The sequence below is a fragment of the Nomascus leucogenys genome, chromosome 13 (genome assembly GCF_006542625.1).
Source record: "Nomascus leucogenys isolate Asia chromosome 13, Asia_NLE_v1, whole genome shotgun sequence".
Classification (NCBI taxonomy): domain Eukaryota; kingdom Metazoa; phylum Chordata; class Mammalia; order Primates; family Hylobatidae; genus Nomascus; species Nomascus leucogenys.
In genome coordinates, this window is record NC_044393.1 from 45445029 (window position 1) to 45467344 (window position 22316).

The window sequence follows — 22316 nt, forward strand, 5'->3', positions numbered from 1 at the left end:
TAGCAACACTTATTCTGAAAAATAAAGCCATAATTTGACCTTCTGTGTGAAAGTTGTTGACACAGCAGGCCTGGTTATTTAATCCTTGCATACCTCCAGGAGAGTCCAGAACCATGGTTGACCTTTTAACCAACCCCTATGAATGTGACCCTTGGGATGCTACAATTGATGACATTGGTTTGTACCCCAGAAGCGATAGGCCATGCTGTACCAACTTGTCAGGATCATTTCCCAAACTTTATAATGTCTACCTGGTATCTATGCTGGGGTTCTGAGATTCAGGCATCATGGCTGTTCATGCAGCAGAAATGTGCCTACCTGACCAGCCCTCCCCAGAAGCCTCAGCCTCCAGTGGACTTCCCTGGATAGAGACATCTCGTGCATGTTTCCCGCAAGGGAGAAAGCACTTACTGTGTGACTCATTAGGGAAGGAATTAGAGGCCTACAGCTGACCACACTGGGCTTCTCCTGATGCATTTCATTTTCCAGCTCCTTTTATCCCATATCCTGTGCTATAATAAACCTTAGCCATGAATGTAATCTGTGACTACTCCTGAAACCCTGAATTAGAGGATGGTCATAGGATGCCCAAAATAATTCCCACATAAGATATTTCTCCAGGAATATAGAGAACATATCATCCAAAATAAGCACATGCTTTCTGCACAGCCCTTATATATCTTAACACCTGTTACTACCATCTGTTGACATTCTATCCTAGACATCAAACTCTTGTGAATTTGGCTGATGTGAGTCAATTCATAAGATCCTGACTGGCTGATGTGAGTCAATTCATAAGATCCTGACCGCAAAAGTCTCACCCTGTGGGCTGCAGAACTTAGAAGAGTTATTTGGAATTCTGTGACCCGCTCCCCCTCTCCCCCAGTGGGCGATGCCCTTTCAGTGGCCAACCTGGATGGCATCTCTCCAGTGTCTCTCTGACATAAATCACTTAGCCTGTAATAAGGTGAAGCAAGTCTAAGTACACTAAAGTAGGGGTTGGCAAGTTATGACCCATGGGCCAAATTTGGCCCACCAATTGTTTCTGCATAGTCCATGAGTGAAGAATGGTTTTTACATATTTACATGGTTGGAACAAAAATCAAAAGAAGTGTTATATATCATGACATATAAAAATGATATAAAATTCAAACTTCAGTTTCTATTAGGAAAGTTGTATTGAAACAGACATGCCTGTTTGGTTATTTGTTGTCTATGGCCGTTTTTCTGCTACAGCAGCAAAGCTGAATAGCTGTATAAACATCCTCTGGCCCACAAAGCCTAAAATATTTAGTATTTGCCCCTTGACAGAAAGTTTGCTGGCCCCTGCTCTAAAGTCCTGAATGTCCCTGCAAGCCTGACTTAGGAAGGCCTTTGACAAGGAGAATTTGTTTTCCCCTCAATATTACGATTTCTACACCCCTTTTTCCCCGAGACAAAGACCCTGTGGCCAAGGCTATTGAAACAGAGTCAGGTAGCCCTGGATTTCAGGAGAAGTCCTGGAGAAAACCACTTACGTAGGATCCGTAATCCACAGCCAGGGTCTGCAGAGCCCAGGGGAGACCCAGGCCAATCAGGATGTCAAACACGTTGCTCCCAATGGAGTTGGACACGGCCATGTCCCCCATCCCTGCAGGGACAAGAGGTCACTTAAGTGAGGGAAGGGAACCCAGGAGAGTGCAGGGGCCCCACACAGGACTCTCCCAAGCCTTTAATCTCACAGCCAGAGAGTGGTTCTGCAAGCTCACATATGCGCTTCTCTTTCGAGGCCATCACCCATGTGAAAGGACGACACGAATTATAAAACACAGAAACACATGTTCTACTGAATGGTTGACCTTTACTTCAAATATCATCACTGATTGAATATAAGTGATTCTAAAAACCAAATACAGTGATATGCTTTGTGTCTGCGTCCCCACAAAATCTCATGTGGATTGTAGTCCCCAGTGTTGGAGGTGAGGCTTGGCGGGAGGTGATTGGATTATGGGGGTGGTTTCTTATGAATCGTTTAGCACCATCCCCCATGGGTACCAGCTTTGTGATAGTGAGTGAGATCTCATGAGATCTGGTTATTTAAACGTGTGTAGCACCTCCCCCCACCCTCTTGCTCCTGCCGTGTAAGACATGCCTGCTCCCCGTTCACCTTCCACCATGACTGGAAGTTTCCTGAGGCCTCCCCAGAAGCCGAGCAGATGCTGGCATGCTTCTTGTACAGCCTGCAGAACCATCAGCCAGTTAGAGCTCTTTTTTGATAAATTACTCAGCCTCAGGTATTTCTTTACAGCAATGTGAGACGCACTAATACAGATGGTTTCAAGGATTCTGGAGATTCTGAGACACCCTTATGGAAAGGAATAAACTCAACCATTCTAGAAAGTGACTCCAGAGCTCACACCTGCACACTGGGTCATCTTCCAACTGCCCTGTACTGTCTCCAGGCCTTCTTCGGAATAACTGAACAATAGTGTAGACAATAGTAGAGCTTCATGAGGATGTCTATGGGACACTGAGCCAAGTTTTGTAGCTCAGCACACATTTGTTTGAAACAAATGCCCTTCAGCATAAATCAGGCAGGTGCGTCAGAATGAGTGCTGTGGAAGGGTGTGGCCATCTGGGGCATCTGTTTGGAAAGGTGAACCGTGAGCCTGTGAGCTTGGCTTTGAAGGAGGGAAGGATCTGTCACACTCTGAAAACTGACCTCTGGGACCTGTCACTCAGAGGGCACTGCAGGTGGGTCAGCCTTAGGGATGAGGTTTGTCCTCTCTAAGCCTCAATTTTCTTGTCCATAAAATGGGGGTATGATTGTGCTTACTTCACAGGGCTGTTGTTTAAATCAAATAAGATAGTGCATCTACCATGCTTTACTCAGTAAAGGTTAGCTGTCAGTACATTTCCTACTACTTTGAATAATAGAAGGATGGTGATACAGCCTCCAGAAGGGGCTATGGGTGCTACCTAGGAAATGTCTTTGCTTTCCTCAAGGGTAGGACCTTCTAGATTATTTCTCTGTTATTCTGATCCCAGGAAGCTCTTCAACCAACACGGCATCACCTTCCCTCCTTCCAAACCCTGTTAATTACCAGGTGGGTCCCCCAGATAGAGAGGCCCTCCCTCCCTCCCTCTCTCACTCCTTCCTTCCTTCCTTCCTTCCTTCCTTCCTTCCTTCCTTCCTTCACTCCCTCCCTCCCTCTTTCCTTCTCTTCTCCCTCCTGCCTTCCTTCCCTCCCTCCCTCCCTCCCTTCCTGTCTCCGTCTCCTCCTCCCTCCCTCCGTTCCCATTGCCACTGGAAGTCCCACCTTGTCTGGCCACAATGAGGCTGGCCATGCAGTCAGGCACGCTGGTCCCGGCAGCCAGGAAGGTGATCCCCATGATGACGTCAGGAATCCCCAGGGTATAACCAATGATTGTGACCTAGAAGGAGCAGGAAGAGGTGGTCAGCTGAGGGTCACCTCAAGCCCCACCTGCCCATGGTTATTCTGATGGAGACTCACAACAGGCTACGGTCTGGGCTATCTCTGTGGGGTGCAATGTCTGCTCTCTGTATCAATACCGAGGGTGACAAACACTATGTGGATGCCAGCCGGGGCTGCGGGTCAGGGGACGGTGCTGTAATAGGACCCATGCTTTCCAACAAAACATCGGTCTTTTCACTTGTTCTTTTCAGGTGAGGCGGGTGGTTTGAGAAGAGAAAATAGAATTTCTGGGAAAAAGGCAATATTGGGACAGAATATTTGAACTACGGGTTGGCCTGAGGCATCCAGAAAGGATGGATGCTTTGCTTGGAATTTGAGCGTCCATGTTAGGGGGGATGCACAATGGGAATTTAGAAGAACTGCAAAGGGGCTGGATTTGACAGTATCCATACTTGTCAGAAAAGGCATAACTCTAAGGTTGGGCACGATGGCTCATGCCTGTAATCCTATCACTTTGGGAGGCCAAGTTGAGAGGACTGCTTAAGTTCAAAAGTTCTAGACCAACGTGAGCAACATAGTGAGACCTTGTCTCTACAAAAAATTTTAAAAATTAGCTGGACACAGTGGTGTATGCCTGTGATCCCAGCTCCTTGAGAGGCTGAGGCAGGAGGACGGCTTGAGCCCAGGAGGTTCAGGCTGCGATGAGCTGTGATAGTGCCATTGTACTCCAGCCTGGGCAACAGAGTGAGACCCTGTCTCAAAAAAAAAAAAAAAAAGAAAAGGAAAAAGAAAAAAAAAGGGGAAAGCCATAACTAGCATTTCTTTTTCTCTATTCCTTGAAGCTTGGTAGCAATTTGCTGTCCTTGTCAACATCTTCTTCACTATAATAGCTTCTGGGGACCATCATCTTAAGTGAAACAGCTCAGACACAGAAAGTCAAACTCCACATGTTCTCACTCATAAGTGGGTGCTACGTAATGCGTACACTTGGACATGGGGTGTGGAATGATAGGCAATGGAGTCTCAGAAGGGTTGGGGGCAGAAATGTTGTGTTTCTACATCTCACTTTCCTCCCTGGAGACTGAAAAACAGGAAGGCCAGAGGCCACCCCAGTTTAAATTCAGCACGGAATGAAGTGGGGTGGGTGATGAGAAATTACTTAATGGGTATGATGCACATTATTTCAGTCATGGATACACTAAAGTCAGGACTTCGTCACTTCCATCACACAATATATCCATGTAACAAATTTACTTGTACCATTTAAATTTATGCAAATATAGAAAAAGCAAATGTAAGCATCCTTAAAAAAACAAAAGCAGTTGATGAGGCAGATGATGAGAGAGCTGGTGGCAAAAAAAGAGGTAAGTGGAAAAAGAGACACATTCCCTGCATGTGGGCCCAAGGAGAAGATAACTCACAAGAGTTGAAACTGTCAGGTCATTTTAGGATGCCACTTGATCTCCCTTACTTGCCATAAAATTACAGGAAATGCAAAGCACATGTTGTAAGGAGCACATTCTTCTCACAGTTCCTCCTGGGCCAGCCCTTGAGAGACACCTACACCCGGAACGCTGACTTCACTCCAAAGGCCACGATCACTCCTTCCCTGTTCAAAGGCTAGGGGGATGTGAGTGAAATCCATAGAGATGCCTGCCTTGCCTCCTTTCAAACCAGCGAATGCAGCTCATTTCTGTTCAGGACTGAGCAGAACTGAACAGAATTTAACCTGGGGTGGCCACAGGGCTTTCTGACTTCTGGTCTCCAGGGAGGAAAGTGAGCTGCAGAAACACACGCTATTTCTATTTTGTTGCTCTGGAGCAAATGGAGCTACCAGCGTCCTGGCCAAACCTTGTTTTTCCTTTTTAACCCTCAGCTCAGTCCCTGTAGGAATCTGGTTTGGCTCAGCCAGGCTTGGTCTCTGGCTCATCATTTTCATGATCATGTTTGTGGCTGGGTCTGGAGTTCAGGGGAGCAGACTGCTCAGGTGGCTGGGACCAGGTCTCCGGTTTCTCCTAGTTTTCTCCTTACTCCTGGGCATTGATTGGGACTTATTAGAACCTCCACTGGAGGAAAAGGAAGCAAACAGAAGGAAGCTGAACCTCAGATGAGTCAGGTCAGTTAGCCTGCTGGTTAGGTGACTGCACAGAAAATCATGTAGCACCTTAAGGTCAGGGACAGCCAACACTGTCCCCCAAATCCAGATAGGAGGTGGCTCTTAGTGCATATGTCAGATGAAAACATTAGTGAATGCAGGATGAGGGAGAAACCCCTGGCTATCAAACTTGGGTTTTAAAAAAATGTTTGTGATATTGAGGAAAGAGATGATTATGAATTAGTTGCGTCAGGTTTACAAATTTGCAATCCATGTAACAAAATTGTTCTGGGTATTTTTGGTCCTACCAAAATATCTTTTTCAGAACCTTCTTTTTAGCTCTTGAGTTTAATTCTCCAGAATTTATATTACATTTCTGTCCAACACTCAAGGCAAGATTAATTTGGATTTGCATCATTTTGCCATGCCTTTTAATTTCCGTCCAATTCTAATGATTTGGAATTTCTCCCCAGTTAAAAAGTATAGCCATAAATGGGTAATGCATTCTGGAAGCCTGGGTTTCCTAAAATGGCTCTGTTAATGTCAAAGCCACTGAGTAGACATGGACCCCACCTGCTGCCTGAATCAAACATGACCGCCCTGAAGCCCGAAACAGAGCTGCATAGCAGGTCCTAGCTAAGATTAATGAATCCACAGTCAACCTGAAGACGTGTGAGCAGGAGAATCGACGCCTGCAATTCTAAACTACCAAGTTTAGGAGTGGTTCGTTGTGCAGCTTATTGTAGCAATAGCTGACTGGTACAGTTACAGGCTGAAACCCTGACTCTTATTCCCTTCTTTATCCTCTAAAGAGAGTTAACAGTGCCATGGGGTCCCGATTTCACTCACCATCCACACCATCATGTAGGAGAAGGCTGCAATCCACAGCGTGGAGGAAGCAAACGTCACCATGAACCACTTCTCCCAGCGCGGCTTGTTGCAGTTGGGTACAGTGAAGTATAAGACGAAACTCAGCGGCCAGGTGAACGCCCATTTCACTGTTTCCAGTTTACCCGCTGGAAAAATGAAAAAGGCCAAAAAGAAATAAAAAGAAAAAAATAACGAAGAACCCCAGTTAGCTTTACTTCTCTGCTTCCGCCAAGTGTCTGTACTGCTTTCCCCAGAATTAAACCTTATTATATTGCTGTTTTCCTAGAACATTCAAACGACTTTCCATCACCAATGAAACCTTACATACAACACCAACAGATTAAAAAAAAAATTATCCACTGCCCACCTGCTGGTTCGGTCTCCGAAATGAGAGGGTGAATCACTTCTTAGTAATACCAGGCTTGGGGGATGGTTTGGCAGATGGCCAGGTGGGAAAAGAGAGGAGGATACTCAGGTCAAAAAAGGGCTGGAATGTGTGTAGGTGCAGGGGGTAGAAATGGGAGTGGGGAGCTAGGAAGACCTCCAGTGGGCTTCTGTTTTCCACGTTTTCTCCCGATAATAAAGCGTCAGTGGACGCAGCGCCACCTGGTGGAATTTCTCAGCATCGTCTGTCGGCGCACCGGAATCTTCAAAGAGGATTTGAAGGCTCTCCCTAGACCTGTACTACTATCCTGATAAAAATGCCAATTCACCTCTAGAAAGAAATATGCATACACATTTCCATGTATTTCTCAATGCAATCCAGATACACAGTGCCTCTACCTTCCAGAAAGTTTGCTGTGCCTCTTTCTAGTCAAACCCTCACCCTCTACCACCATAGACACTGTTTTTACTGTTCTCCAACTTCAAATAAATAAAACCATATAGGATGTTTTTGTGCCTACCTTCTTCTATTCAACATAATGTGATTGAGATTCACTCATGTTGCGTGATCCATTCCTTTTAATTGCTGTGTAGTATTCTCTCCTATGAATGTGCTACGATTTGTTATGCATATGGTGGTGGGTGAGCATTTGTTTGTTGCCAGTTTGAGGGTGTTACAAGCCAGGTGACTACGAACATTGTTGTACAAGTCTTTTGTGGGCATGTTTCATCTCTCTTGGACGAAGACCCAGGAGAATTGCTGAGTCATAAGGTGGGTATTTATTTAACTTTATAAGAAACTGCCAGTTTTCCAAAATGATTGAACCATTTTATATTCCCACCAGAGTTAAGGAAGAATTTTTGTATAATAACATTTGAACAGTAATTAAATGTTTAATAAAATGTATTCTATAATTTTAGACCAGTATCCAGTATTTGTTTCATATATCCTACCAATCTCCAAATAGTTTCTTAAAACTGCATAGATAGAAAAAATATCTAACATTATTTCTGGCACCCTCTGGCCTCTCTTAAAGGGCCAAGGTACAGTGTCTATGGGAGGCAGAAGGGTTTCTCATCAGATGGTGCTGGGCTCCAGTCCCTGCTCTGTGGCTTATGAGTTGAATGACTCAGTTATTTAAATTCTCTACACCTCAGTTTCTTGATCTGTGAAAATGTGTATACAGCAGCACTGAGCTCACAGAGTTGCTGGGAGAATTAAATGAGATGATATTAGGACAAGGGCTGGGACAACATGAGCTTGCAAGTCGTTCCAGTCAAAATCTTGGAAGTCATTCTTGATTCTTCCCTTTCTTTTATCCCCCACAGCCAACCCTGGCAACATGATAGGACATTCCCACCATCTCATCATCCCCACAGCCTCTGCTGGGGCCAGGTTCACCAAGGCCTGGCGGACAACCTGGCTTCCTACGGGGACTACTGCTCCAATGCCTATCCTACCTCCATCTGTTTGCTAGCAGTAGCCAGAGGAAAGAGTCTCAAAAACCAAATTGTTCTAGAAACTTCCATTGGCCTCCACTGCCCTTAGAGTAAAACCAGGTCTCCCCACCATGGTCTGTAAGGCACTGCCTGATTTTGTCCCACCTGCCACTCTCCCTGATCACATACTCCCTGGTCTTGGCTAGCTTTCTGTCCTCAGACACTCCAAGCCTTTTCCTGCCTCAAGGACTTTGCCCTCGCAGGTCTTCTGCCTGGATCTTCTCATGGCAGAGTCCGCCCTGTCACGCAGGCCACTTCACTGCTCAAATGTCACCGAGCCCTCAGATAAATCTAAATATAACCCTCATCATCTCACTCCTGCTTTTCTATTTGTTTCATAGCAAATATTTCCCGTCTTAAACCATCAGGGTTGTTTCTTAATTTATTTTCAGTCTCCCTCAAATTAGAATAAAGCCCATGAGAACAGGGGTCTTCTCACTTGTTTAGCACCTGATTGAAAGGCAGGGATAGTGCAGGGCTTATATCACATTTTCAGTAAATATCAATAACAGTAGTAGTAGTAATGTTATTATGAACAATCTAATCAGACAGACCAAAGAAAATTACCTGTTTTTGAGAATCTAAGGCTATCCAATTTACAAGTACAGAGTAAAGCAAACAAACAAAAAAAATAGTAAGAAAGGAGAAGTGTTTTCCTATTAGCTGCTATGAGTCTTGTTAGATTTAAGATTTGGAGATGGTCAAGTGAATGATGAGAACACAGAGACTGGGCTTGCTTTGTAAACCAAGAAGCCTGGCTGAGAGTTGTTTGGAGAGGGGCTTCCAGATGCTGCAGAATCCAGGATCTGGCCAGCTCTTTGGATCCCAAATGCATCCTGGAATTTGGCACATTCCTAAATCCTGCAATGTGCTGATAAGGCATTTACCCATGTGGAACCTCCTAGAATCCCCTCAACGGCCTTCCATATGGCTGATGCCCTCAAACGGACAGAGAGACTCGGTTTAGTTTAAAATACACACCCAATCAAAGATTACAAAGAAACACAGGAAGAGGAAGAGAAATGATCCCAACTTGGCTCTTTCACATTCTTCAGAAAATAAAAAAAAAAAGAGGGAAGAAAAAATGAAGTCAGAACTTAAGAGTGCAAGAGCTTGGAAAATGATATTGATTAGACAAAGTTGCAAGAAGTGTAAGTTAGTGCCAGTGAATTTTGAGTTTTTATCAACTGCTTTAAAAATTTCTGACTGGACACTGGGAGGGCATTATATCTGGAAAACATCATTTTCAATGACACATGCTTTCTTTCTGCTATTGCCCCTTTGTAACAACAATAACCTTAAAAGCAGAAATTCAATGAGCATTATCTGAATCATATATTTAAATGTAATGCAGCAAATATAACAAATATAAGGTACAAATATAAGGTGTTTTTTAAAAATGATTTTGAGGAACAAAGGCAGCCAAATAAAGATCACCCACATTTTAGCTGGTCTTAATTTTCCTTTTTTTTGAGACAGAGTCTCACTCTTTTGCCCAGGCTGGAGTGCAGTGGTGTGACCTCAGCTCACTGCAACCTTCCCCTCCCAGGTTCAAGTGATTCTCCTGCCTCAGCCTCCCGAGTAGCTGGGATTACAGGCGTGCGCCACCATGCCTGGCTAAGTTTTGTATTTTTAGTAGAGACAGGGTTTTGCCATGTTGGCCAGGCTGGTCTCGAACTCCTGAACTCAGGTGATCCGCATCCTCTCTTTGCCTCCCAAAGTTCTGGGATTACAGGCATGAGCCACCGTGCCCAGCCCTTAATTTCCATTTCCGAATAAAGGGGTTGAAAAGGTTTCCTTTCCTCTTTGAGTCAACAACATTTCTGGACATTTTTCCATCGTCTGCTCTATTACCATTGGGTCAAAATAGAGCAGCAAGGGGGATAGGTTTATTCTTCATTCATTCATTTAATAAATATTTGTGAATGCCCTCTATGCCATTTTGTGCCAGGCACTGCTGCAGGTGCTGGGGCTACAGCAATGAATTAAGGGAAAAAACTTCCCTGCCCGTGGACCTGATGTGTTGGTGATTACCTGATTTCACAAAAGTCAGCTAGCAACTGAGAGCTGAAGCCAGGGGCCTAAGCCGGCCCGTAAGCATGACAGTATCCCTTTGAGTTGGACTTGGCTTTAATAAGCAAAAGGACTTGTTTCTAAATTACGTTCCTCAGTCAGCTTTTAGGAAAGCTGAATTCTATCGGAGACAGAAAAAGTTATTGCACAGTATTTTAGACCTACACCTAAATATATACATTTGTTCTGATAATATAGGCAATAAAAATGCACACTGTTTTAAAGTAAAAAATATAGAAAAATATAATTTTGCTTTGGAAAAACCTACTTATATTTTGGTGTATTTCCTTCTAATTTTTTTTTCCCATGGAAATGTGTTTACCTATATACACATAAAAAGGTTTCTTTTGCTGTCAACCATAAGGCTTTCTTCACCCAAGAGATAACAATAGTTGCACGTTTATATGTATGTATGTGCATATACCAAGTGTAGGTGTATATATGTATATTATGTGTATATAACCTATAATATAGAATATACATATATAAACATAAACATGTTAATATCTGTGTATATATTATACATGTATACAATATATTAAGTGTACACAGTATACATGTGCATGTTAATAATATGTTATATCAATCTTAAATTGCACACTGTACATATACGTACATATATGAACTCAAAACAGTATTCACATACTCCTAAATAATTACTTTCTTGGTAATCATCATACCCACTCTAGTCAAGTCCTGAGAGAAGAAAGCACTGCGGCTGGGTGCCGGAAACACAGGGTACTCACACCTTGCAGGATGACTCTGAGAGAGAAAAATGTCCTCATCATGTGGACGGACCTTTTTCAGGCTACAGGAACTTGACTTGATAGGAACCCATCCTGGGACTCCTAGAACTGACTCCTTGGCTTCTCGATGCCCTCTGCTGGCCAGAAGCACCCCACAGGCTTCTCACCCATAAGCAGAGGCCTGCCCGCCCCAGGAAGGGGGCCTGGCTGGGCATTCAGTCCCCTTGCCTTAAAATGGAGTTCCTAATTCCGGGCCTGGGATTCCTTAGCAGCTGGTGGAGCGGAAGAGACAGTTGTAATTGGGGGAGCCCACTCTTTTCAAAGGCAGACCTGGGCTCTGAATCAGGCTTTCCCGCATCTTAGAAGAACTGGGAAGATTGCTGAGTGCCTCTAGATCTCTAGCCCCTCGGTGCTCCAAGTGTGGCACACGGACCAGCAGCGTCAGTGTCACAGGATCGGGTTGGGGGCGGCGGGGGTGGTTCTTGATTAGCAATGCAGACTCCAGCCTCACCCTAGTCCTCCTGAATCAGAACGTGCATTTCATTAAGGAAGCCCAGGTGAGAAGGGCTGCTAGAAGAACTTGGAATTCTGCTTTCTATCGTGGCAGCTGGGGGCCCTCGAATGACATGGAGACCCCATGGGATGGTACGACCATGCAGAATATCATTTCCTCTCTCCTGCCTGTGCTTCAGGAAGGACAGGGGTGGGGATGTGGGGTTCCTGAGCCTCAGGTGCAGCATCTGTTGGGGGTGAGATACCTGTAGCCATGTCTCCTAATACACAGGAGCCCAGAAGGTGTGGCTGGAAGGTCTGAGGCCTCCATCATCTGCAACCTAATCACAGTGAGACAGAGGGTGGCGAGCAGGAGTTTCAAAGACTTGAAACCCCACAGTTAGCTCTCATCCAGGAGAGAAATATGGAACCAGGGATCTGAAAGGGGCGCTTGGTCCCAATCAGTAACGAGGCCCAGGCACTAGGCCAGACTCACACATGCATCTTTCATTGTCCCCTGGAGGGGTGCACTTGGGGATTCTGGGCTCCCAAGACGCTAACATAGAACTTGGCCGCTTACAGACCTTCCACTGGCTTGACTGTTTCTTTAATTAGTGAAAGAGTTTAGCAAAATAAGCATTACCGGAGCTTGGTTTTGGCCAGCCAATGGCGGACTCTGAAAACAGGGGTTGAGTAGGCGGAATTCTAGACATGGGTCCCTAAGATTCTCAGGGTCTGTGAGTGGGATGAGCTATCAGTCTCGTGACTCTGCTGTGTTGTATGGCACAGTTGACCTTTAGGTAGAGATTGTGCAGGTGCCTGATCTAGTTGCAAAGAGTCCTCAAAAGCAAAAGTGGAGCCAGAGAGATTAGGAATGATGGCAGAAAGAGCTCCACACATCCAGGTGAAGGTGGAGTGGCTCCGTGGCTTTTAGGAACAGTGGGACATCCCCAGCTGACAGCCATCAAGGAGCTGTACAGCCACAATGAACCGGTGCCTGGTAATGATTTCTCCCAGAGCCTCTGCAAAGGAATGTAGCTCTGGCTACACCTTCATTATGGCCTGTGAGACTGAGAATCCAGCTAGACTTCTGACCTACAGAACTGTACGCTAATCAGTGGGTCTTGTTTTGAGCTGCAAAATATGTAGTATTTTGTTATGCGGCAACAGAAAATGAATGGAAGGGTTTACAAGAGAGGAAAGGAGTGTTTTGTCATTTAATTCTTAAGATGTTTTTGTCTTGGTTGATGGGAAAGGTTGCCAAGAAATATATCTGATGGTGGCAAAATGGATAAAGAACCAGTGTACATTTTTTCTATGAAGATAACGTACTAACAAGTGATGATTTAGCTTTGGGTGGGAGGTGAGGGACCTGGGGATATAGGAATCTGGATGAATATTTTCTGATTCGTTTTGGTTAAGTTCTTGATGAAGTTGAGACCTTGGGTGCCCTGAGTGGGCACAGGGGCAGCTCTGGTTCGAGTTTTACTTGCTGTCCTCTGGACAGAAAGGAGCTTACCTGGAGCACAGCAAGACCCTGCATCCGAAATTAACACAGAACTCTCACACTCGGCACCATGTCCTACCATTAAATGGGCTTTCAAGTGGATCAAATGTTTCCTTAGATAATCCTGCACATTCAAACATCCCAAAGAGGTTGCTGCACATGTATACTGAGCTTCACACACTTGACAGTCAGTGTGAATCAGATTAGTGTACTCTTCCCTGAAACAGCCAGAAGCTTCTGGAAGGTCCAGCAAATAGGCTGAATTCTTTGGGCTTGGTCCACCTGCTCTGATAATGGGTGGGGTGGGGTGAAACAGTTTCTGGAACAACCAAGTCCTTGTTGGAGGCAGCAGTTGGGGGAGGAGGACACCGCCCTGGTGGCTGAGGTCCTGAAAGCTTCTTCAGGCCTTGGTGTCCACCAGGGCTGACCTTGGCAGGACAGCTCTCCTGGCCAGGTGCAATGGGATGGGTGGAGGTGAGTGATGTGCCTCTCCTTTTGTGCACCAAGCTGCCTTGCCCACACGAGTCATGGGCATTTCTTCCTTCATACCAAAAGTTCCTGCAGAACAACTAAGTAAGATAAGACCGTCCCCTGAAACCAGCCCAACTGTCCCATAGAACTGATGTTTATAGTTTCTTTTGAATTAATATAAAACTGACTCTCTCTCAGCTTTAAAACTTGCAAAACTTACATTTGTCTTCTTTGAGCTCTTTTCTCAGGAAATGGACCATTAGGCCTCCCAGATGGCATCAAGGAACTGAAACTTACCAGACCATTGTGTCTGGACAATGAGGAGTCAGATCTCTCCTTCATCGTGATGCCTGATGGACTGCCTATTTCCTGCGGAGCAACTCCTCTTACTTACTTCTCCCTAATTCCTGCTTGCTGGAAGGTAGATACATTCCTTCCCTGCTATATAAATCCCCAATTGCAGTTGGTCAGCGAGATGGATTTGAGACTGAACTCCTATCTCCTCAGCTGCAGCACCTGATTAAAGCCTTCTTCCCTGGCAATATTCGTTGTCTCAGTGACTGGCTTTCTGTGCACTGATGAGCAGGACCTACAACAAATCCCTGGCATTTCAGTAACACTTCCACAAAACACAGTTGATTAAAGAGCTCACATTTCAACCAATGATCATGGACCCCCACCTTGGCCATATTTGAACTTCTACAACAAAGTCCTGCCCAAAGGAGACTTGATATACATATTCTCATGTTCATATAGATATTTTAAAAAATTGAATGGTAAAAAGATCATCTAAGTCAAGGGCATCTACTCAGTGGCTCAGAATAGCTCCCAACCCCAGCCCAGACATAGAACCTCTTACAGGGGGGGTCGAATGGCGTGTACGGTCCTTCATCATCATCCTCGTCCTCCTCTTCCTCCTCATCATTCTCATTGTCCTCATTTTCATTCTCTGTTTCGTTGCCAGCCTCAGCCACAACATCGTCCCTCCGTGTCCCATTCACGCCCCTGTCTGGGGCACTGCTGGGCCCTGTCCCATTCTCCACGGTGTGCTTAATTGGGATTTTGATGGCCACCTCAGATTCCCCATTGGTATAAGCCCTGCTGTTTATCAATCTTTGTCTCTGGAAAGAGAAAGGCGCACTCTTACCATGGTCAGAGGGATTGCAAATACCTTACACTCAGAACATGAACTGTTGGGATCTTTCCCTGGCAGCTGACCATATGCTTCCAGAAGACCTTGGAGTCAAGTTTTAAGGGGCCTCTCAATGTGATAACCAACTCCAGGCAACTTCCATCTGGGAGGAAAGATTAGTCTTTTATGACCCATTAGAACTTGCAAATCCCTTTAGAGGAAAATTCTTACGGGATGTGCAGTTCCTTGATACTCTGTGCACTGTGGTGTCATCTTTCTTCCCCAGACTGCAGGAGTTCCTGGGTCCCTATGTGAGAAAGCTGCACAACTGTGTTTGGACTAGTGTATCAATAAGGCTATACTCCAGAAAAGGAATGCATAGCAAAATTCAAGTCAGGGACTCTGGATTACTTTAAACTAAGGTAAACCTTAGTTAGAAACAATTTCTGTGCAAGTTCACATCAGGGGGCTTTATTCAAATGGAAGAATAGAAGAAAAATGTGGGTGAAAGGGAGAAGGAACAGGGGAGTTTTCTATATAAATGGAAATTAGTCCATGTCTCAACACGTGGAGGGAAGAGCAAGGGCCAGATACACAGCTGGCCCAGGGAACTAAGATTAGGAAATGACTGAGGGATGCTGCAGTGTTAAACTTTGCGTTAGGTGCTTCTTCTTTCAAACAAGAAAGCTTCTCTCTTTCCCAGAGTTTCCCACCCCTGTCCAGTCGTCAGTGGATGGTGCTTTCCCAGGTACCTCATTGATCAACATGCGACTGGCCATGGAAAGCCGGGTCTTGGGGGGAAAGTGGCTGGTGATCATGATTCGAAGGCCAGCCTCAGAGAAGGAAAGCTGGTGTGGGTAGGCCGACAGCAGCTCGTCCACCATGATCACTGATGCTTTGCGGTGGAAATTTGCTAGGGAAACGAAAAACATAAGGTAAAATAACATTGAGGCCAGGAGCAGGAAAGAGGCATTCATTTATTCTTCCTTCTCTTCCTTTCTCTTCCTCCCTTCTTTCCTCCCATCCATTCACCCATCCACCTATCCACTCATCCACTCTTCTTTCCTTATTTCTTCCTTCCTTCCACTCATCCATGCATTCATTCTTCTTTCTATCCATCCAACTCACCTATCCACCCATCCATCCACTCTTCTTTCCTTATTCCTTTTTTCCTTCCTTCTTTCCATTCATCCATCCAGCCAGGAAGGGTTGCAGTGAGCAAATTTTGAACAAGAGTCAAAATCTCCTTTCCATGGGTGTTCATGTTAAATCTTTTGAAAGGACTTGAAACAATTTAAGCCTCATTCATTGACATGGTAAGAATTAATGATACCATAAGAGAATTCCTCCTTGTCCTTAAAGGATTCTTTTCCCACCACTCAAATCTGGGGCACAGAGAAGACTCCAAGAACTTTGTACCCTATATGCCTTTCAAATGTCAGCAATATTCATACTGAGCTGCTAAATGCTACTGAATTGACGTCAGTGCAATTCTGCACTGGAGGACATAGTGGTGAAATGTACACATTCCCTCAGCCCAGTCTATGAGCAGAGCTCACAAGGGGTGGGTGAGTTGTTCATGTTACAGAGAACCGAGTCAGAAGGGTGCTTGGGACAAATCCTGTGTGATAATTCACCAGAAGCCCTAAAAAAATGTTGCACTAAGGGTCCAGCTCCCTCTCTATGAATGAGCTGTATATGCACACAGTTCAAGGGTACTTGGCTGCAGCCTCTTGTAGTACTAACTCCTGTTTTCCAAGCCACTAAAGCATGAAGTGATCTCTGGAAACACTGGCTAATACTAGGTAGCTCTCTTTGGCATATTCCTTTTATGGTTATAAACTACCCAGAAGAGAAGAAACTAAATAAAATCCTCATGTGAAATGGTACTAAATCACCTAAGTCATTTGTTAAACATATGTATAATCATTCAGAAAAATATATCAAATATTTAATTTTGAAAATCTAATGACACAGTGATGTCAGAGATATATTTGAAAATAACCCATAGATGTATTTGAAAATAACCTTTCTAATTTCTTTTTTTTTTCTTCCTGCAAAGCAACCATATGGGACCAAGAAAAAATAAACTCCCACATTTCAAGAGAAAAGTTTAAAAAATTAAATAAAAAAACACATTCCAGGCAAAATTAAATTATAATTTTCTATGTTCCTCTTAGAAAAAATATTATATATTTGAGAGCGCCATATAATTTCCCTTAGTACCTCAGCTGTTTTGTAAGACTCGACTGAATATAAGAATTACTTTGAAGAGGAAGGTACTTTTCTGTTTGCAGCTTGGAAACTGAGTTAATGTAGCCTTAAAGTGAATTAGGATCTAGTAATATACTAATAACACCTGTCATTTATAGAGCATTGCACTAAACTCTTATACATATTTATCTGCTTTGCTTATTACAAAAATGATTCTCATATTTCAGAAAAGAAAACTGAGGCTCAAGAGGTTACATAACCTGCTTCATGGTCACACAGCCAAAACCCTATCTCAGAACCTAGGGTCTCCTTTCCTTTGCCATCCTGTTCTCTGCAGCACTCCCAGCAAATGTATTGCCTGGGAATTTCCAGGGGGCTTTCTGAGCTCCAAGGGGCTTACCAGGTATGAGGTGGCTCCATGACATTGTAGTGAAAGAGAGGGTTGGAGGACTGGAAACTTCTGCTCTCTCTTGGGGCAGGGAGTGTCCTCTCAAGGCCAGCTGGGACACGCCATGTGTGGCTATGAGAGTGGGCAGATGGGCTCATATTCTAGCACTTTCTTCTCGCACACAATATCTCCTTGGTTACCTTTTCTTTCTTTCTTTTTTTTTTTTTGAGATAGGGTCTGGCTCTGTTGTCCTGACTGGAGTGCAGTAGAGCAATTTCGGCTCACTGCAACCTCTGCCTCCTGCGTTCAAGCAATTCTCATGCCTCGGCCTCCCATGCAGCTGGGATTACAGGCTTGGGCCACAACTCCTGGTTAATTTTGTTGTATTTTTAGTAAAGATGGGGATTTGCCATGTTGGCGAGGCTGGTCTTGAACTCCTGGCCTCAAGTGATCCTCCTGCCTTGGACCCCAAAGTGCTCTCCTTGGTTACCTTTCTTAAGTAGCACCACAGTTGCGTCGCAGTTGCTGCTGTCATCAATTTCAGCATTGTTGGCCAATCCGTTGACCATGTTCCCGGCACCTTTTGTCCTCCTCTCAAAGCACTGATGTATGCAAGCGTTATATCTGAGCAAAGCAACAAGTGGGCAGAGTCCATCAGTGTTTGCCATTCTCCCATTTCTCAACTCCCACCAAGTGCTTCTGGGAGCTCTCCCAGTCTGTACGTACAGTCCCCAGGCCTCAAGTTATTAGTGTTCTAATTTTGTCAACCCATTCCCCCTCAGAATATACAACCTGTCCCATTTCCCAAATTATGAACAAATGGTAAGTGAAAAGAAAACCACCATTATAGAAACAAACCAGAGCACATGGGCACATTGCTTACTTTGCCACCTCTTTCATGCCAGTGGAGGCCTCTCTGGGATTGAGCTCCCCTTCTCAGTCTGCACATGGAAGGACTGTGCTAAGACTCAGTAGGATGGTCAAGGTCTACCTCCTCTAGGCCACATCTCCAGGGTCTTTGTAATCAGGGACCAGTTTTTTGGGAGAAGGAGAAGCTGCTTCATCCACACCAGTCCCCAGGAGCAGCGGTTGTGTGTCACAGTCTATGTGCTACAGGCCGGTTGGCCGTCTAGGTCTCTGTATGGCTTTGGTTTCCTGAGGTCATGGGTTGGGATTCTCCAAATTTCTATGACTATCGTGCCTAAGTTTCAGATCTAATGGGCCCTTAGCTTTATGAAAAAATTCTAGGCTATTATCCTCCAGAATGATCAAGTGAATACATTGTGCAGTGTTCCTTACATGCCCCAGCAGGCTCAGGTGGGAAGGGAAGAAGCTTGTACAAGTTCTGAGGATGGTTTTTTGCAAGAAAATGTTACAGTCTCCCTAGCTTTAGTATGAGAAGATTCCCACAGAGGAATCCTAGAAAACTCATAAAAACTCACGGGCAAAGACAGCCAGGCACAGTTTCCATGTCACAGAAGGCTATTACTGCTTTTCCCCCCTCCATCGTTTACTGGCCATGGGACAGCCCACTGGGGACCTCCAGTTTGACCTCCGGCCTCCCATAGGAATGGCAGTTAGGCATGGTGACCGTAGGTTGCCAGCTGGAAGGCCAGTCAACATATGTTTCTCTTCCCCTTCCTCATCTCTTTGCTGCTACAGACATGAAGCTCTCTGGATTCCCTCCCAGCTATCTCCCTTGTGCCTGATTCTTCAGTGGGTGCAGCTCTGGGGTGGCTGGCCTATGGCAACAAGACCTCAGAGAGACGAAGAGGCCCTCTGTGGCTGGACCGTCTCATCCACGAGTTCTTTCCTGTACTCTCTAGGAACGTGCAGTTACTACATTGCATGAGAGAGAAGAGAAAACTAGTTAAAGTGATGGGTGCCATTTGTAGTTCATAAGACACGAAGCGTAGAATTAGAACACCACTATTTTGCAACCCAAACGAAATAATGGATGCAGATACTGAGCACTGATGGCTGCCAACACTACAGACAGAGAAAGGCAGACATCACCGTGCCTCCTGGTGATGGAACTTTACCACCACTTGGGACATAGTCTAGCCGGAATCAGATCAATTACAGACATATAGGAAACACAGAGGCCAAGGGAACAGACTGCACCACAGCATGGGATATAATCAACAGTTTCCAACCATGGGCAACTCAGCAGAGCAAACAGCCAAACTTCATCAAAGAACAAAGTGCAAGGAAAATGCACAAACACACACATGCACACATGCACATACAGACACTCACACAGAGACACACAGACACACACAGAGACACACACACAGAGACACACACAGACACAGACACACACACACAGACACAGACACACACTCGCACACACACAGACACACACTCGCAGACACACAGACACACACTCGCACACACACACAGACACACACATAGACACCCAGTCATGCACACACATACACACACAGACACACACACACAGACACAGAGGCCAAGGGAATGGACTGCACCACATCATAGGATATAATCAACGTTTTCCAACCTTGGGCAACTCTGCAGAGCAAACAGCCAAACTTCATTAAAGAACAAAGTGCAAGGAAAATGCACACACACACACATGCACACACACACATGCACACACACACAGACACAGCAGCAAGTCATGGGCCACCAATTCTAACAAGTGGAATTTATTTGAATTCTCATTTTTAAAATATTTATGATATTTATGGAACTAAAAGAAAACAATAAAAAAGATATTTGTGAGGCCACTGAAGATTTGAACATTGGGTATTTTATGATATTAAGGAATTAGTATTAATTTTAGGATGATGATAATGTGGTTATGTTAAAGAAAGTAGTCCTTTTAGAATCCTAAAAGAGTATCCAGCTGTGTCTAGAGATGTCCAGATGTATACTGGAATTTTTGTGGATGAACTAGTATGATGTCTGGGACTTCAAAATTATAGGAGAAAAGGGAAATGAATAGTGTGTGGACGGGGCAATTGTGGGTTGATGGTTTCTGGGGGTGGTGACGAATGCATGGGGTTCATCATACTATACTGTTGAGTCCGGTATATATTCAAAATTCATGTTAGTGAAAAGGCCTCCACACTTTCTTGATTCAACAAGGATGCCTTGCCCTGTAGAGCGACAGGGGAAGAGGCAGTGTTTCTGTCATCTTGACTTAGACTCCATTTCCCTGAAAGAAATACTGACTTGCATTAAGGTTTGCTTTTTTTTTTTTTGAAATGGGGTCTTGCTATGTTGCCGAGGTTAGTCTCAAACTCCTGGCTTCAAGCAATCCTTTCGTTCTGGCTTTCTGAATAGCTGGGATCACAGGCATGCACCACAGTGCCCAGTGATTAGGTTTTGCTTTCAAAGTACAAAAGCAAACCCATGTATTATACATTTATCAGGGTTTAGAGAACAGGATAATAATACTATACAGTGAGGGCTTTCTCAAAACTGGATACTGGGTTAAACTAAGCTTAACTAAGCTGTCGCATTCCTTTCTCATGGAATATATATATAATATATGGAATATATATATAATAATAGTAGAAATTATTATTAATCTTGTTTTGCAGAAGAGGAAACAGATTCAAGAACTTGGCTGAGGTCCCACGACTGTCAGTGGCAGGGGGCTCAGCTGTCAGGGCTGAATGGGAGGCACTGGTTCTTAACTAACCACCAGCACACATACCCCATCTGGGGAACAAGTCCCAGAGCAGTGACCCGGGATGTACAGAAATCAATCCTTGCCAAGGCCAGGCATGCTTCATGCTTCCTGAAGGTTTCTACCTAACTGGACAATCTGAAATTGCTTTTTGACCTTCAGATAGAATGTTTAAAATCATTTAAAAACTCTCCACCTAGGAGGCAGCTGATGATTCTAATATATGCTGTTTTTTTTCTTAACTACTGTTGCTGTTTTATATTTTTAATTGAATGTTTTAAATTTTGTGCTTGCACCCTGAAGCTATTTTATTGTGAAGCATGCAATTTTATAAATCAGATTTGATAAAACCCAATGATTAAAGCCTCTGATTGCAGAGGGGGATGGCTAAAGAGCAGAGATTTCAATTTAGAACTTAGGACCAGAATTTATGCAGAAAATTTCATGAGCACAGTAGCTTCCATTCCCAGTTTTATTTGTATCCTGCTGGTTTGAACAGCTGGAATGTCGGTAAAAGTGAGGCATCAGCAGAAACACACCTCATTAGCTTCCAGATTTGGTATGGTTTGGGGAAGAGGAGAGGATGTGTTCGCTGTACTATCTTACTGTCCACGTGTCCTGCCAGCGACTCGTGGGCTTCAAGGTGGCTTGGAAAAGGGGAGCAGTGGCCATAAGATGCATGCCAGCAAAATTCCTCAAGTCTTCTTCTCTCTGGCTACATCTGTTTTTAGAGAATACTTAACTCTATGAAGCCCTTAGTGAATTCATTTTCAAACATGCTTTCATGAAAATTAAGATTCAAGACCCAAGATTAATGTTGGGCATAGAGCAGACGCTGTGTGGCGATTCTTCCAGAATAATCTACTAATCCACTTTTGGGAGCTCAATTAGAGCCTCAAAATGTTAAAAAATTGAAACAATGCACTAGAAAACAGCAAAGGAAGATGTGTGAGTACACACACAGACAGTAGTTTGAGGCTTCCCCGCTTCGGCACTGATTTGCTATACAGTTTTGCTCTTTGAGACAACGAGGCATAAAATGGGTGCTCTGATCTTCAAAGCCTTTTGCTTTGGGGGCTGGAAAGTTTGGAAAGGCTTTGGGTCAATTCTGGTTTTCATGAGAGCTCATCTATTGGTATTTTTAAATGATTAGTTCTATGGTGTGTGACTTCTGGTTTCTTCATTAGTTACCTTATGGTACCAGGATATGTATGACTAAGGTCCTACTCTAGGAATGCCCTTTTCCACTAAGCTCCAGATGTGGGGTCTACAGTAACCATTGGATGGCTCCCCTCACAAATGTTGGCCCCCTTATTGAGTAGACTGGCAGCAGATTGCCTACAGCCCACCCTGGGCACTGGCCAAGCCAG

The 22316-nt window shown here is 44.4% G+C and overlaps 1 protein-coding gene across 3 annotated transcripts in view; it reads right to left on the reverse strand.

The window, feature by feature from the left end:
- SLC24A3 (solute carrier family 24 member 3) overlaps positions 1–22316 on the reverse strand; it is a 509497-nt gene that overhangs the window by 22699 nt on the left and 464482 nt on the right. For all 3 annotated transcript variants that reach the window (XM_003268234.3, XM_030826204.1, XM_030826205.1), the window contains 6 exons: positions 17779–17912; positions 15439–15599; positions 14414–14675; positions 6361–6527; positions 3300–3414; positions 1518–1630 (listed from right to left, as the gene is read on the reverse strand). In XM_003268234.3, the coding sequence (XP_003268282.3) occupies positions 1518–1630; positions 3300–3414; positions 6361–6527; positions 14414–14675; positions 15439–15599; positions 17779–17912 (952 nt within the window). The remainder of the gene's footprint in view (positions 1–1517; positions 1631–3299; positions 3415–6360; positions 6528–14413; positions 14676–15438; positions 15600–17778; positions 17913–22316) is intronic.